The 18,189-nt window shown below is 43.0% G+C and overlaps 1 protein-coding gene across 1 annotated transcript; it reads left to right on the top strand.

Annotated features, from left to right (window-relative positions):
• The first annotated feature begins 2,324 nt into the window (after positions 1-2,324).
• LOC121549648 (regulator of MON1-CCZ1 complex) lies at positions 2,325-15,278 on the top strand. The gene is made up of 20 exons (XM_041861435.2): positions 2,325-2,539; positions 3,077-3,153; positions 3,239-3,323; positions 3,430-3,486; positions 3,609-3,695; positions 4,125-4,265; positions 4,425-4,528; positions 4,673-4,762; positions 5,058-5,163; positions 5,491-5,599; positions 10,728-10,772; positions 10,917-10,970; positions 11,310-11,438; positions 11,589-11,695; positions 12,300-12,419; positions 12,514-12,591; positions 12,865-12,969; positions 13,487-13,555; positions 14,019-14,244; positions 15,090-15,278. Exons 1-20 carry the CDS (start codon positions 2,438-2,440, stop codon positions 15,167-15,169), a joined length of 1,971 nt encoding a protein of 656 aa, XP_041717369.1. The 5' UTR covers positions 2,325-2,437; the 3' UTR covers positions 15,170-15,278.
• Positions 15,279-18,189: the final 2,911 nt, after the last annotated feature.

The raw sequence follows: 18,189 nt of genomic DNA, 5'->3' as shown, positions 1-18,189 counted from the left end.
GTATAAAAGCCTCCAGACACCACCTGTATCTCTTTTGAGCGTTCGATTTCAGTTTGACAATGGACTTTTATTTTGAAAGGAGCATTTAGCTGCATTCATGTCACGTTGGAAACTCGGAAATGTCCGACTTGCTAACCTAGGTGGAAGAGTCGGATGCCGAGTTTCCAACAGAGGTACCATAATCAACCAATAGGAAGCTTTACGCAAATAATATAGTTTCATTTTAACTCTGAGGTCCCGAGTTTCCGACATGAATTGAACGCAGCATTACCACAGATTTTTTACAAAAATTACTAAACCAAGATCGACCACAGCCTGTCGTTTCCAATGGGAACAAATGAGTCATAGTGGGCAGAACAAGCAAGGAGGTGGGCAGAGCCAAGCACGAGCTAGCGAGATCCTATTGGCCCGTTTCAGCAAACATCTGCATATTTCCGTTAGGGAATGCCCAGTCTGTGAAGTGCGCGTGTGCAATAACTGAATTCGCATTTGCACTCCTAAACAGTGGCGGCTCCTGAAAAAATTCTCAGGGGGGGCAATTTTTCTGATGATTTAGGTGACCTACACACATTTTTAAAAAGATATGTCCAGCAACAACATGAAGACAGGGGCAGCATATAAGTCAATACCAGAAGCATTTATTGACTGATCTCAAAAGTGTTGGCTTACAAAATCAAAATAAGTTATCACAGTAAAAATAATCAAGGGTGTTCTTTCACATTCCTCAACACTGCATAAACAATATGCATTTCCATAAACAAATGAAATATCAGCTGAAAATACAGCATCTTGGTATTTGTTCAGATTGCAGGATCAACAAGAGCTTTTACCACATTTTTTGCCTCATGGTTGAATTGGAAATATGTGCACCTGAGCATAATTCACAACAAGCAAGCAGGAGCTTTTGATAGAGGCTACTGAAAACATTGATGCAAGTTATTGGTAATAAGACATTTTTATAGACTTCCATATTCTGCCCTCTTGTATAGATTTGTGAAAATGAACAGTGATAGACATTTTGCCTGAAAACAGAATTTGAAAGTAATTTCTAGAAAAGGTAAACACAGCTATCTGTATGGCTTTGTAAAAATTAACAACCATATTCTGGCCAATTGTATAGATTTGTAAATATGAACAACCATATTCTGGCCAATTGTATAGATTTGTAAAAATGAACATTGAGAAAGATCGAATGATATTGTTTAATCTTACCTTATGGCCTGCACACTGCTTGTGAAGCTGTCGAGGGCACGTTTGATAAAGACAGCATCGATGTCCTTCTTCTGTAGCTTCTGGTACAGAATGTCGACGTGGGGCATGATTTTGTGAAAAAGCCGCAGGAAAAAAATAAAATCTTCATCATGTAGCATCCTCACGTAGCCAGTCAAATGAACCCAATGAACCCGTCCGAATGGCTTCAAAACATTCTATGAGGTCGTCTCGATTCTCGTAGACAGTTTTCACGACTCTGCTTAGTAGAAACCTGTTGAATTATTAAATTTGGTCTGGGAGGTCCTAATTGTTTCGTTGCCATTTTATCTTGATTTGTTCGCCGACAAAAAGGAACTTCTTTCAAAGAGACAATCGCGTTGCACTGAAGGCTAGCCATTTTGACAGTAATAGTGAATTGATTGATGAGGCTACCCGCTCTTTTCTTAGTTACGTTCATGGTTATGTTACGTATGACGAAAGCGCGTAAGTGCAAGCCCTCAGAAACCCATAGAGATTGTATTGAAAGCTCTGATATTTGAAAAAAAAATGATTTTACATTAGAGGCTATGAGAGACTTCTGGGCGATTTTCAACCTGACTGAAATCGCCCCAAAACGGGCGGGGACATTTGAAGCACGACTTTAGCCTGATTGGACATTTAGTGGCAGATCAGACGTCTAGATTAGAACACTGATAACTACTGTTGCCGTGATATAATTGATTAGAAAAAAAATCCCTTCCTTTTCCCGTTTGGCAGTGCGTCGCCCATATCGCCCTAATGAACACACCGCCCCTGCTCCTAAATAACGCGATTTTTAAAAACTTTTGCAAAGGGTAAATTCTACAAAACTTAGTCCACTGTTCACAACATATTCTAGTTTTGGGAACAGAAAACTGTATTGAGATCAAATGTTTCGTCGATGAGAAAATGTGCAGAATGTCGGCCAAAATCCATCTCCTTCCATCTTCTCCCACTGCCGGCCACTGGGCTTCCTCTCACTACCATATTTGGTGGTAAGTGGAAACGTCAAGCGGATGCTTCAGATTTATACATCATTGTTCTATCTGTGGCATTACTGTCTTCGGGGATTCACATGACTGTCACATGATTTTGAAACCGGAACTTGCCCTAGAGAGAGGCTTTTGGACAATTCAGTTATAAAATGCAGAACAAACACTGACAACTAACTACAAGACATAATAGTTAGCTAAACTAAAAGTTCACAATGAGTGAGGAACACTACTACCTAGAGCTTTGTGAAAATCCTGTGCAATTTGAAAATGCCTCAAGCGTCAACAATGTGTTTTTTGACGAAGCAAACAAACAGGTAGAGTACTAGTAGCCTAGGCTAGCTAGCAGGATATGCTCAGCTATGCTGGTTACACCAGAGACAGACAGATATAGCTAGCTAGCTACATGCTTAGTTAGCGCAATTATAGCTAGCTAATTGTCTTGTTTTACGACATTTACCTTTCCATTAATTCAGCTAGGTACTGCAGTATGTTGGCTTATGTGAACGCAAGTACAGATAACTTTCTTTGATGAGGGTGGCTTTCACACTGTGTTAATTCCCATGTTGCAGCTTGGTCAAGGTCCTAAAGTGTAGCCATACAGTATAGCTAGTTAATATGGTAGGTACCAAGGAGGTAGACGAATTAGTGAACTTCAGTCAACATTAATGCATGTCTCTCCACTGTCAACACTGGCAATACATTCACCATCTAAACAAGTCAGTTTAGACGAGCAGTAACCCTTATTCTATTGCTTCAGGTAGAAGTTTCACTATCGTCCTAATGTAATGTTTACCAGGCTCCAAGTCCTTTTATATATTGATCTTCTCTATTTACCGTGTTTGCGCCTTCAGGTGTTTGCAGTGCGATCAGGGGGTGCCACTGGGGTTGTGGTTAAAGGACCAGAGGACAAAAGCTCAGTTGCTTTCAGGTAACAAGATGATGCATAAATTGCGATGAAGATCATAAGCTCAATGATGATTGTCTCTCATGCAGTATATACATTTTCTTCACAGAATGGATGACAAAGGAGAGGTGAAGTGCATCAAGTTTTCGATCGGAAATAAGATTTTGGCAGTCCAGAGAACACCAAAATCTGTGGTAAGCATTACAGCAATCATTCTCAACGCAATCATTCTCAACTCAATGTTATTCAAACATTGTGTTTTCTATCCACACTGATGGCCCAACTGTTTTTTTCTCTTAGGATTTCATAAATTTCATACCGGATTATCTGCATTTGGAATTCTCTCAGGAATGTAAGGTATGCAAGCAGTGTCAAATGTTTCAAGTTCAAAATAGCTGTAATTTCTACATGTTGTAACTAAGCATGAGTCGATTTTCTATAGGTGTGATTTGTTTTATATTCTCCTTTTTGATTGACAGATGAAGAATGCCAGTATTTTGGGCTTCTGTTGGACCAACTGGAATGAAATCCTTTTCATCACTGACCAGGGAATTGAATTCTATCAGGTAACAATATTTCACATGACTCATATTTATTTTGCGATACATAATAAGCCAGTTGTGTTTGTGGTTTAGGATAGGAATGCACTACCAGGAAAATACAAGTTGCACACTCCTAGATTGTTTCTTAGGTTATTGTGTTGCAGCACAATCAATTGAATTTGTCTTGTATTGCTCTTTTTAAAAACTAAAACATTGTCACGTGAAGCTTACGTGACTCACTCAACTAAATTTAAAACTACAACCACTAGAGGTCTTCATGTACCACTGACTGAGAAATAAAAGTTGTCAGATTTTGAAGTATTAGGTCGAATGGTAACGTTTCCACTTCATACTGGATAGGAAATAGAGGAATACTGCAATGTGAACAGGGATACCTATTAGGCGTCAGATTTGAGTTGATGATGTTGTCAGTGAGATGCCCGCTGTGTTCAGGTGCTTCCTGACAAGCGCAGCCTAAAGCTGCTGAAGAGCCAGAGCATCAATGTGAACTGGTACATGTACTGTCCTGAGACTGCAGTCATCCTGCTCTCTACCACCGCCCAGGGCAACGTGCTGCAGCCGTTTGCCTTCAAGGTACCTGGTCACAACTGAGATAACAGATGTCTCAAATGTCCATCACCTGATACAGTAAGACACAATATATGCCACCAAAAGCTCATGTTTGAGCAAGCATTAGCATCAAGTTGCTGGAAGTCTAATCATCAAACCTGTTGTTGTTTTTTGTCCTTCCAGAGTGGGACCATGTCTAAAATGTCCAAGTTTGAGATCGAGCTTCCAGTGGTTCCCAAGCCAGCCAAGCTCAATCTGTCAGAGAGGGACATTGCTGTGGCCACCATGTCAGTTTAACTGTGTTTGAATTTAAATTTAATATTTTGGCTCAATATTCAAGTAACATTTTAAAACAAAAAGCGAAAGCCCTTTTGGGCAGTATGAAGCAGCATGAGCGCTGAATGAGTTGTTCACTTTGTTTCTAATGGTAGTTACGGTCAGCTGTATGTAATGTATCTGAAGCATCACTCCAGAACTACCGACAGTCCCTGTGCTGAGGTGGTCCTCTATCAGCTAACCAGGTACATCTTACATTCCATGTAGCATATTCCTCATGGGCATTCCTCTAAATATGCTGAAATTCCTCCTTCTAACTTAACATGGTCATGCAGCAATCATATCACACTTAGATTCAGAGTTTCTTGTGTAACTAGAGAAATAAGCACTAGCTAGAGTAAGAAGCCACTCATAAGACATTTACTGAATCAATGTTGAAATGAAATATGCATGGTGTTATTTATGAGTAGGGAATACCTGAGGGGATAAAGTGGAATATTATGTCACTCACTGTCTTGTCGAATGGCATGTTGTTCCCAGGGAGGGATCCTGTAAGAAGACCAATGTGTTAAAACTCAACACCACGGGGAAGTTTGCCCTCAATGTGGTGGATAACCTGGTGGTAGTTCATCATCAGAGCTCTCAGGTGAGTCCTTTTGGCAAGAAATGACAATTGTAGCCTTTTGAGCAGGGTTCTCCCCAAAGATTGTAAGAGGGGTGCTGTGCCACCTTGTGGACTGGCTGCGCCACTATGTAAAAAATGTACATTGTTTTTCTAGATTCCAGGAAAAGACAGTTACAGGTGTTCATAAATGCAAAATCTCTGAGTCCAAAAGGGGACCACCTTGTTAAAAACTCATGGGAAAACCCTGCTTGAGGTTAGACAGGCAAACTACTACCATGGTCACGTTGTTTCATATCCAGGGTCCAAACCCGTTCAGTCTGGCATGATGTAGATAATGTCTTATTTCAGACCTCCATCATATTTGACATCAAGCTGCGGGAGCCCGACTGTGCTCTGAACGTCCACCAGCCTGTGCTGCCTGGTCGCTCCATCCACCCTTACAGGATCCCCCTCACAGGTATAGGCTGTTAAGTTCATGTTTTAAGTAGCCCTATATTTCTGTTATTATGGTGCTATCACTCTGTTATTAGTGTGCCTGCGCTGTAGTCTCACGGGATAGACCTGGCCTGAGTGTGAAGTAAACGTTGTTAAACTGGAACCTAGTCATTGTGTCATTTTGAGTTAATATTGGTAGCAGAGGATGGTTAATAACTACAATGTGCCACCTCGCTTCGACAAGAAGAGGTCGTATGAAAGTTGGAAAAATGAACTTGGATTCTGGACACGGGTTACTAATCTGGACGAGAAAAAGCAAGCACTTGTGGTGGTATTATCACTCGAGGGGAGAGCGAGAGATACGCCGCTGTAAATATCCATGGAGGATTTGAACAAGGATGACGGTATGAGAATTTTCATCAGAGCACTGGGTTCTGTGTTTCTTAAAGAAGAGAAAGACTGTGCCTACGAGGCATATTCAAACTTTGACAGTGTTACTAGAGACATTTCGGTTGCAATGACGGACTACATCATTGATTTCGAACAGAGCTACAATAGGATGTGCAAGTACGTCATGGTTCTCCCGGATGCAGTGTTGGCTTTCACGTTGCTAGATACTGCCTGTCTGGATGGTAGGGAGAATCAGTTGGCTTTGACTGCTTGTACTGTGCTGACTTTTGCATCAATGAAGTCGGCACAAAAAAATAACAGATGGAATGCAAGTGAGTGACACGGCATATTACACTGAGCTGCAGAGAGAAGTCACGTTCTCAAGACAACCAGACAAGGGCGCCATTGCCCGGCGCACATCCACTGGACAGGTATGGAAGGAGATAAAAATGTGCTATTCGTCAAAGCACTTACCATTGGGTTAAAGACTGTCCTCATAAAAATGAACAAGTTAAACTAACAGAGGAAAATGTAAACACAGAGATGGAGCAGTGTAACATTACTGGTTTCAAACGAATCTGCTTCTGAGATCTTTATAGTTGAATCCTTAGGATCTGCTGTGATTGATACTGCAGGAACACGCAGTGTGTGGTGCAAAATGGCTGGATAGCTATGTCAGTGAACTAAATATGAAAGAAGTACAAAATATGATTGACACACCAAGCAACAGAGCTTTCAAATTTGGAGAATGGAGAGTCGTCCATTCTACCAAGAGAGGCAAGATACAGTTTTTGTCAGACTAAGTGTCACATTGAAACAGAGGTGGTCCCTGCAGATATCCCCTTACTATTAAGCAAAGCTTCCCTCAAGAAGGCAGGGGCTGTACTAGACATAACAAAAATGACAAGGCAGTGATGTTTAAACAACCAGTGACCTTTGAACTTACTACCTCAGGACACTATTGTGGAAACATTTTAGACAAAGGCATCACACAGAGTCCATGTAAAAATGAGATTCTGACAGACACAGAGCACATGGAGATTGACAGTCACAGAGAACATGACCACAGTGGAAAAACACAAAGGATTGTTCAACTTCACAAACAGTTTGGACATGCTACAGTTGACAGACTTCAGAAATGACTCAGCAGTTCTGGGAATAATAATGATGAGAGTATTTCCATTCTACGGCAGATAGTTAACAGTTGTGAGACATGCCAGAAATACAGCAAACCTAAGCCCAGACCAGCTGTTGGTTTGCCACTGGCTTCCAAGCAGAATGAAACAGTGGCTGTAGATCTACATGAGCTAGGACCAAGTGTGTGGTACCTTCACATAATCGACCGCTTCACACGTTTCAGTACTGGAAGCATTGTGAATACAAAGAAACCCAGTGAAATCGTCAAGCACTTAATTCATTCCTGGATAAGTGTGCATGGCCTGCCCCAGAAATTGTACAGTGACAATGGAGAGAGTTCAATAATAATGAAATAAGGGAAATGGCTGAGAAATTCTACATGGAAGTAAAGATAACTGCTACATACAGTCCATGGAGCAATGACTTCTGGAGAGACATAATCAAACACTCCCAGAGATCATGCTGAAAGTCAAGCAAGACAATGGATGTGACTGGAAAACAGCCCTAGATTGGGCTTTGATGGCAAAAAACGAAATGCACAATGTTCATGACTACAACCATACCAACTAGAGTTTGGGCAGAACCCTAATCTTCCCTCTGTACTGGTTGACAAGCCACCAGCACTAGAAGGGACCAGTGTGAGCGCATGGGTGGGACAGCACCTTTCAGCACTACATGCAGTGAGAAAAGCGTTCACTGAAGCAGAGTGTTGAGAGCGAATTCGCAGGACTCTGCGTAAACGGCTTCGACCCACAGATGAGAAGTACGAGACTGGAAACAAAGTGTACTACAATCGAGTTGAGTGGAAAGGACCGGGAGTCGTCATTGGCCAAGATGATGTGGTGATATTTGTGAGGCACCATTGTCAGGGTGCATCACTCAAGATTGCGGAAAGTAAATGATCAACAAGATGGAGGGGCTGTTGCTGAGAATCAGCCTCCTACTGAAAATGACAAAAATAACACATTAACAGACACAAACCTACCAGATGTTGCATCCAATGATATGGACACTGAAACTGACACAGGAAATGGAGCAGAGACCTTCAACCATGACACAGGTTATACTGTTGAGGGTTCAAATGAGGAAAACGTTCAACAACAGCCACGTGTTAAGAAAACATGGTTGTTCCAATCTGAAAACTGGACAAACTGTTAAATACATGGACAGAGAAAGTGGTATTCCACACACAGCAACAGTCATTTGACAGGCAGGAAAAGCCAAAGGAAAACACCAGAACTGGTACAACTTGCATTACTCTGAACCAGCTACACTTTCTGGTACAACAGGGTCAGCTGACCTGCCACTTGTAGATAATCTCAGAATTGAACCAATGGAAAATGGAGAAAAACAGAATGACATTCAAAATGATGATGTACTTGAAATCAAGGACGTGTCATTTGGCTCAGCTAAACTAGATGAGCTCAGTAATTGGAGGAAAAATTGAGTGTTTGAGGAAGTCAGACATTGGCCAAAAATGTGTCTCAACAAGGTGGTTGTGTACCCTTAAAGAATCCTTAACTGGAATAGTGCCAAAAGCTTTTGAGGAGCTGGCTGCTAAAGAACTCCCAAAAGACTTACCGACATGCGCCTCAGTCACTCAGATAGCTGCTGAGTGATCTGCCAGAAAAAATGGAAACCTCATTCTATAGACATCAAATCTGCATTTTTGCAGGGAACAGAGCTGTCAAGGGACATTCACATCCGACCTCCGCCTGAAGCTAAGAGCGAAGGAAGACTGTGGAAACTAAAAAAAGGAGTGTGATGGCGACTATGTACTGTGGTAATACGGTGAAGTAAACGTTGTTAAACTGGAACATTGTCATTGTGTCATTTTGAGTTAACATAGGCTACCCGGATTTACTCTATGTATGTACACTCAGTGGCCAGTTTATTAGGTACACCCATCTAGTACCGGGCCAGATTCCTTTTGCCTCCAGAACAACCTGAATTCTTCGGGGCATTGAAACGTTGCTCAATTGGTATCGAGGGACCTAACGTGTGCCAGGAAAACATTCCCCACACCATTACACCACCGCCACCAGCCTGTACCGTTGACACCAGGCAGGATGGGGCCATGTACTCATGACGCAACAGGAACCGGGATTCGACGGACCATGCAATGTTTTTCCACTCCTCAATTGTCCAGTGTTGGTAATCGTGTGCCCACTGGAGCCACTTCTTTTTGTCTTTAGCTGATATGAGAGGAACCCGGTGTGGTCGTCTGCTGCAATAGCCCATCCGTGACAAGGACCGACGAGTTGTGCGTTCCGAGATGCCATTCTGCACACGACTGTTGTACTGCACCGTTATTTGTCTGTTTGTGGCCCGCCTGTTAGCTTGCACGATTCTTGCCATTCTCCTTCGACCTCTCATCAACTAGCTGTTTTCTGCCTTTCTGCCTGCTTTGTATAGCAAGCCACGGCCAAGCCACGGCCAAGCCACGGCCAAGCCACGGCCAAGCCACTGCCAAGCCACGGCCAAGCCACGGCCACGTGACTCACTGTCTGTAAGAGAGAACTATTTTGGTGAACGGAGTGGTGTTCTTATAAACTGGCCACTGAGTGTGTGTGGACAGGCCAGTCCTTACCAACTGACTGGCTGTTTTGGTCACTGACTGGCTGACTCTGACTGACCCTGTCTGACTGGCTGACTCTGGCTGAGACTGGCTGACCCTGTCTGACTGGCTGACTCTGGCTGACCCTGTCTGACTGGCTGACCCTGTCTGACTCTGTCTGACTGGCTGACTCTGGCTGACTCTGGCTGACCCTGGCTGACTGGCTGACCCTGTCTGACTGGCTGACTCTGGCTGACTCTGTCTGACTGGCTGACTCTGGCTGACTGGCTGACTCTGGCTGACCCTGTCTGACTGGCTGTCTGACTGGCTGTCCCTGGCTGACCCTGGCTGACCCTGTCTGACTGGCTGACTCTGGCTGACCCTGTCTGACTGGCTGACCCTGTCTGACTGGCTGACTCTGGCTGACCCTGTCTGACTGGCTGACCCTGTCTGACTGGCTGACTCTGGCTGACCCTGTCTGACTGGCTGACTCTGGCTGACCCTGTCTGACTGGCTGACCCTGTCTGACTGGCTGACTCTGGCTGACTGGCTGACTCTGGCTGACCCTGTCTGACTGGCTGACTCTGGCTGACTGGCTGACCCTGTCTGACTGGCTGACCCTGTCTGACTGGCTGACTCTGGCTGACCCTGTCTGACTGGCTGACCCTGTCTGACTGGCTGACTCTGGCTGACTGGCTGACTCTGGCTGACTCTGTCTGACTGGCTGACTCTGGCTGACTGGCTGACTCTGGCTGACCCTGTCTGACTGGCTGTCTGACTGGCTGACCCTGGCTGACCCTGGCTGACCCTGTCTGACTGGCTGACTCTGTCTGACTGGCTGTGTGTCTTTGCCTGTCTTGTCTGTCAGTCACTCCAGCTGTAACTGTATCGCTCTGTCACTCTTGTGTGACAGACAGAGCTGTCTCTTTCTACCCATGTGTCATTCTGTCTGTCTGTCTGAGATATTTCTTGTGCTCTCTTTCCCGCCCTTCCTTATGTCCCATATCTCTTAAAGCCCTGACAGAAACTAGCTTCACTTCTCTGACACTTCTCCCTGTCTCCGTAGGTCCTGCTGCTGTACCCAGCCAGCCCCCGGTGCCTTGTGAGCTCTGTATCCTTCATGAAATGCCAGTAGCTAGATGAGCTGCAGCGACACTTGTCAATGAAAGGCTGTCAATGACAATTGGAACAGCTAGCAGGGAAATGGTAGGTTGTGGTGTTACTGATGAACATGGATGCTTCCCTTGACCTTCAGACTCCTCATCTTGGAGCGTCTTTCAACCCGACATCATCATCAGTGCAAGCGAAGGTGAGTGAGAACACCCCCACATCTAACCATAGATGACTATGTCCCGGCTAACTGTCTGTAATAATTTGGACCAGAAACAACCACTAACCCCTATTCACTGTAGATCTGATGGGATCAGATGGGTGTACAGTGACCAGTGTGGTAGTAGAGCCACCACCTCCTCTTGTAGGCTGTGTAGAATGGTTGCCATATTGCTTGCACCTATCCAAACTTCTCATATCTGCAGTTTGTTCTTCCGGATGGGGCACAGGTTCTCGCATGGTTGTCTGACCTGTTCTGTGTGTTCCCCCTCTGCTTCAGGGTGTCTGACCGGTTCTGTGTGTTCCCCCTCTGCTTCAGGGTATCTGTGGTATCTGCAGGTGAAGCTGCCGCCGGCCGTCAACCTCCTGAAGGACAAGGGCAAGCTGATCGACTTCCTCCTCCGCAGACGAGACTGCAAGATGGTCATCCTGTCCGTGTGCTCACAAAGTAAGACTGCCTTGTGAAACAGAGACTGTGTTCGACGCTGAATGAATCACACTAATAAAACAAGGTTGTAGAATAGACGATAAGGGGAGCCTAAACCATAGTGAACATCGATAGTGTTCACTCAAGGCCTCTCTCTCTGTGTGTTTTCAGTGCTCAACGGGGAAGACAAGGGGAGTTTACCAGTGGTGGCCACAGTCTTCGACAAACTCAACCAAGTGTACAAAGAGTACCTGGAGGCAGAACAGACCTACACTGTTGTGAGTACTGTCTATTAGGGCTGGGACCATACCAGTATCGAGCAAACAAAACAATAAGCGTAACGTCTTTAGGAGAACAACTCTGTTGGAAACAAACATCGTTATGTTGTCATATTTATTTTCCAAGCTGTAGCACACAATGTTTTACATACGGCTGGTTTTTAAAGCAGCAAAGAGTTGGGTCTGCTTCGTGTTTTTATTTGTGCCATGGAAGAGACACTTTTTCTAGCAGAGCTATCTTGACTGCTAGCAAGACATGATCAGAGAATACATTGTTGAATGCATGTGGCTAAATGGATTTACTTCAATTATATTACTTTTGATAAATGCACAGCAACGCTAATTGTGTTAAATAGTTAGCTTCTTAATTTATTTGAAAATCAAGTGACACTAGTGAAAAGATATTTAGAACAGTAGTGGTATCTTACTAGTAGATCCGTCTAACAATTTTGATTGTGTAACTTGAACAACAAAAAGGATTAACATGATCTAGTCAACTGAACAGATTTGAGTTTTCATCCGTATTACGGTGGATCAGGACAGCATCCCACACAATGTCTGTTGCAGTAACTTGCCTATGTTGTTTCCTGTTGATCTCTTCCAGGCTATGGAGTCTGGTCCCAGTCGAGGCAGCACTGCTCGGGAGAGGCCCATCCGTACGCAGGCGGTTATCGACCAGTCAGACATGTACATGCACGTTCTGTCCTCCTTCACAGAGAAGAAGGTGACGCGGTGAAGCACAGTATTCAATTGAACGTTTTTTTTCCTCAATTGTCTGTAAGATGACTGAACATCATATCGTTTCACCCCTCCAACAGGACATATCTCACAAATTTATCATTGCTGTGCTGATGGAGTACATTCGCTCACTCAACCAGGTCCAGATCACTGTGCAGGTAGGTACTCATTGCAGAAATGTATTTTCGGGGGGCTCTTATCAGAACAGAGTTTTGTGTTTTTTTATGCATACTGGTGGGATGACACTGTTTCATCTTGTAACATGTTCTCAGTGCTACATTAGTATGCTTTGTGTTCCTGTACATTCTGCATATTTATTGTCCCATATTGCCATGGAGATATTGTCATCATATGACCTTTCAATTGGGAACTGTGACGTTGAGTTGTCTGAAATATAAGGTCCACTTTCTCCTTCTCTGTTTTTCCCCCAGCATTACCTGTATGAGCTGGTCATTAAGACGTTGGTTCATCACAGCCTCTTCTACATGCTTCATCAGTTCCTGCAGTACCACGTCCTCAGTGACTCTAAACCTCTGGTGAGTCCGCAATTATTATAAACTAAGCTCAACTATTTAATGGTAGTTTGGTCCTGTAGTCCTCAATAGGTTTTGGGTATTCAGAGGAGTTGGAGGTTAAGTTTTTAATACAAAGGGCTAGCAAGCTGTGATTGCTGAAGACGCAATGCTTCAGAAAAGATCTAGGTCAAATACTTCAGCTGCACGTCATAAGGTTTGCCTGGTGCAATGGAAACAATATATAATCCTTTTGACATATATGTTTGACCCAGGTTTTTGAAAATCTATTCCGATGTAATATTTAATCCAATATAATGCGTGGGAACCACCTCCTCCTCATATAGCCTTCCCGTGATCCCATTTCTCACCAGCTAACTGTTTGTTGGAAGTAAAAGGCACAAGGCTACTGTAGCGGTGGTTGATTATGTACTCTGTCTCTTGTTACATTGGTTGAGCAGACCTTGGATCAGTTCTACTGTAAGATTTTTATTTTGATTGGTCGTGGAATTAACATCTGTAGTGTCTGTATTGTCTTAAGGCCTGTTTGCTGCTGTCTCTAGAAGGTACATACCCCGCTGCACACCAGCTCTCCCTGGACATGTTAAAGGTACGACGCACATACACACTCACATGCACTTGTCTCACACACACACATGCAGACTATTTAAACAGCTATCGGATATCACACAGGACATCCCCAAAGTCCTTTGTAGAATTGGGCGGCAGGTAGCTTAGTGGTTAAGAGCGTTGTGCCAGTAACCGAAAGGTCGCTGGTTCTAATCCCCGAGCCAACTAGGTGAAAAATCTGTCGGTGCCCTTGAGCAAGGCACTTAACCCTAATTGCTCCTGTAAGTCGCTCAGGATAAGAGCGTCTGCTAAATGACTAAAATGTAAATGTTGTTTTCCAGAGAATCCTATTTCAAAGTTCCTTTAGACAATTTTCTATTAGTACAACTAATTATAGAATAACTTAATTCATGGCTAACTTATAACAATAAATCCAGGCACTCATGTAGACATGTTTAACATGCTGGTCTGTAACATCCTACGTCTATCTATGTGTGTGACAGAGACTGTCCACGGCCAACGATGAGATCGTGGAGGTGCTCCTGTCCAGGCAGCAGGTGCTGGGTGCGCTGCGCTTCATCCGCAGTGTGGGCGGCCACGACAACATCTCCGCTCGCAAGTTCCTGGACGCGGCGCTCCAGACGGCCGACCAGATGCTCTTCTACACCATCTTCCGGTTCTTCGAGCAGAGGAACCTGCGCCTTAGAGGCAGCCCCAGCTTCAACCCAGGTGAGGCAACACCTCTACACTAGGTCTTCAGCTGAAATGGCACCCTATTCACTATGTAGTGCGCTACTTTTCACCATGGCTCACGTAGGAGACCACTTACTCAAGAGCCACATTGTCTTAGGTCAGATGGCTTGACTTACCAATAGCGTGACTTGTCCGCACCGATAGGTCGAAGGAATAGCACTGCGTAGGGTGGCACCAAATTCCTGTGTTTCTATGGCTCTGGTCTGACTAACTCTTTTGTAATGACCGTAGAAAGAATTCACACATTGACTCTAGAATGTTGTAGAAATGTTGATAACGCCATAGTTTTCAATAATGAATGAGTGCCCTCTGTGTGATTTATATTAGATTACCTTGACCCAAATAATAACTCAGTTAAAGCAGGAACAACAGGCATGTGCTGAAGCAGTTTAGTTGACCTCGCTTGCTGTTATTGTGTGCTCGTATTGCTTTTTTATTCATATGAATACATTTACCCCAATTGCATGGTTTCTTTGAAACGTTGGAACATGTGTGAGTGGGAGACCATCCGTGATTGTGAACCTGCTTCCTATAGGTTTCAGATTTTATAGACGCCCACATTATCAACGCAAACTGAAATCCATGACAAAGAGCAAAGCAAAGACCTGTCTAAATATCCAATTTAAAATATAAATTAATAAGGGGACACAATCGGTACCAATGCTAAAAACACAACCAACAGGTGTGCAGTGCGGTAACAAATAAAACTTGGAATAAATATCTAATTAATTAATGAATTGCTAAAAATTCACTTCCCACCCAACTGCCACTGGCGTATTGACTGACCTTTGACCCAATACTCTGTTTTGATTGGCCTTTAGGTGAGCACTGTGAGGAACACGTGGTATACTTCAAGCAAGTTTTCGGGGAGCAAGCAATCATGAAGCAAGCAACAGTTTGAGGAATGACATTTCATCTTATACCACAGCCATTAACTTATTGTAAATAATTGTTGAAATCATGCTAATAAAATAATTTGTACATACTCTAACAATAAATGTTGTATTAAATGTCATGCTTTATTCTGCTTGCCAAAATGTCCTAACTAGCCCTGGGTCATGTTCATTAGGGCACGCCACGGAAAAGGAGCATTTCTTATAGGACAAGTCAAGGTAGTCCCTCTGCCTAATTAACACAATCCTGGCTTATGGTTTGAAAAACAATCATGATCATGTAGCTTCTATTGCTGACGGAAAACCTGATAAATAATTAGATAAATAACCCATACAGTGTAGATTAAACTCTTTATTTTACAGCATCGTAGCATCTAGGACATAGCATTACAGTGGAACGTTGTACTTTTGGATGTGTGAAGTGCACAATTGAAAGTGATCTCCTAAACACAATACTACTAGATACAGTATACAAACACAGGAAGAACGTAATGGTAACGTGTCAAACTCTGTTGGCTCAGAGTGCAGTAGTCTCACAATTACCAACTGCTTGATTGAGTTGAATTGCCAACTATTTTCTACTTGCATGCATTACTGACTTCTAACCACTGTAATATCATACACAATCACAAAAACAGGGCTTGAGCCGCCTCTGTTATCGTTTAAAATAAGGGAATGGAAAGACTCACAGTTAAGGGATTTCCAGGAAATGCTAATTTACATACAAGTACAGTGCCTTGCATAAGTATTCATCTCCCTTGGCGTTTTTCCTATTTTGTTGCATTACAACCTGTAATTTCAATGGATTTTCATTTGGATTTCATGTAATGGACATACACAAAATAGTCCAAATTGGTGAAGTGAAATGATAAAAATAACTTGTTTCAAAAAATTCTTTAAAATAAATAATGGAAAAGTGGTGCGTGCATATGTATTCACCCCCTTTGCTATGAAGCCCCTAAATACGATCTGGTGCAACCAATTACCTTCAGAAGTCACATAATTAGTTAAATAAAGCACCTGTGTGCAATCTAAGTGTCACATGATCTCAGTGTATATATACACCTGTTCTGAAAGGCCCCAGAGTCTGCAACACCACTAAGCAACGAGCACCACCAAGCAAGCGGCACCATGAAGACCAAGGAGCTCTCCAAACAGGTCAGGGACAAAGTTGTGGAGAAGTACAGATCAAGGTTGGGTTATAAAAAAATATCAGAAACTTTGAACATCCCACGGAGCACAATTAAATCCATTATTAAGAAAATGGAAAGAATATGGCACCACAACAAACCTGCCAAGAGAGGGCCGCCCAACAAAACTCATGGACCAGGCAAGGAGGGCATTAATCAGAGAGGCAACAAAGAGACCAAAGATAACCCTGAAGGAGCTGCAAAGCTCCACAGCGGAGATTGGAGTATCTGTCCATAGGACCACTTTAAGCCGTACACTCCACAGAGCTGGGCTTTATTGAAGAGTGGCTAGAAAAAAGCCATTGCTTAAAGAAAAAAATAAGCAAACACGTTTGGTGTTTGCCAAAAGGCATGTGGGAGACTCCCCAAACATATGGAAGAACGTACTCTGGTCAGATTAGACTAAAATTGAGCTTTTTGGCCATCAAGGAAAACGCTATGTCTGGCGCAAACCCAACACCTCTCATCATTTACATTTACATTTTAGTCATTTAGCAGACGCTCTTATCCAGAGCGACTTACAGTTAGTGAGTGCATACATAATTTTTTGTATTTTTCATACTGGCCCCCCGTGGGAATCAAACCCACAACCCTGGCGTTGCAAACGCCATGCTCTACCAACTGTGCTACATCCCCCGAGAACACCATCCCCACAGTGACGCATGGTGGTGGCAGCATCATGCTGTGGGGAAACTGGTCAGAATTGAAGGAATGATGGATGGTGCTAAATACAGGGAAATTCTTGTGGGAAACCTGTTTCAGTCTTCCAGAGATTTGAGACTGGTTCACTTTCCAGCAGGACAATGACCCTAAGCATACTGCTAAAGCAACACTTGAGTGGTTTAAGGGGAAACATTTAAATGTCTTGGAATGGCCTAGTCAAAGCCCAGACCTCAATGACTTAAAGATTGCTGTACACCAGCGGAACCCATCCAACTTGAAGGAGCTGGAGCAGTTTTGCCTTGAAGAATGGGCAAAAATCCCAGTGGCTAGATGTGCCAAGCTTATAAAGACATACCCAAAGAGACTTGCAGCTGTAATTGCTGCAAAAGGTGTCTCTACAAAGTATTGACTTTTGGGGGGGGTGAATAGTTATGCACGCTCAAGTTTTCTGTTTTTTTGTCTTATTCCTTGTTTGTTCCACACAAAAAAAATATTTAGCATCTTCAAAGTGGTAAGCGTGTTGTGTAAATCAAATGATACAAACCCCCCAAAAATCCATTTTAATTCCAGGTTGTAAGGCAACAAAATAGGAAAAATGCCAAGGGGTGTGAACACTTTTGCAAGCCACTGTATCTAACCTTTTAACATTGCCTAAGACTAATTTCTCGTGAAATACATTTGAATTGGTATTGTACATTCATACCATATGAACTGAAAATGAATTTACATGTGGATGTGCAACTTGGGGATAGACAGAATCATAGGTTGTTAAAACAACCCCCATTGTATCACATTGTTTTTTTAGACATTAAGGAATTTCACAAACAATGTGACATTACATCTATTGTTAACAAGAGCTAAGAGTCTACACTATTGATGGTCTTATCCTCAACTAGACTCTTACAATGAACAATGCTGTATGCTTTCTTTACGTATCGTAAACAGTTCTAGCTTTCGTCAATTTTTAGGGTTCAATGTTCCTTTTCTTTCAAACGACAACCCACATCAATAATTTGAAAAAAAAAGATTGATCTATTAGAAATTAGCTATTGTAAATCTAAAACCAACACTTAATAACATACTTTAGTTCACAGTAGTAGGTTTGATCCATTATTGACAATGATGGAAGTAAACTAGTGCACATTCAAAAGTACCTGTACATTATTTAACACCTA

The sequence above is a fragment of the Coregonus clupeaformis genome, chromosome 34 (assembly GCF_020615455.1).
Source record: "Coregonus clupeaformis isolate EN_2021a chromosome 34, ASM2061545v1, whole genome shotgun sequence".
In the NCBI taxonomy this organism is placed as follows: domain Eukaryota; kingdom Metazoa; phylum Chordata; class Actinopteri; order Salmoniformes; family Salmonidae; genus Coregonus; species Coregonus clupeaformis.
The sequence above is the reverse complement of the archived record's forward strand: the minus strand, read 5'-3'. Positions and strand labels throughout refer to the sequence as shown.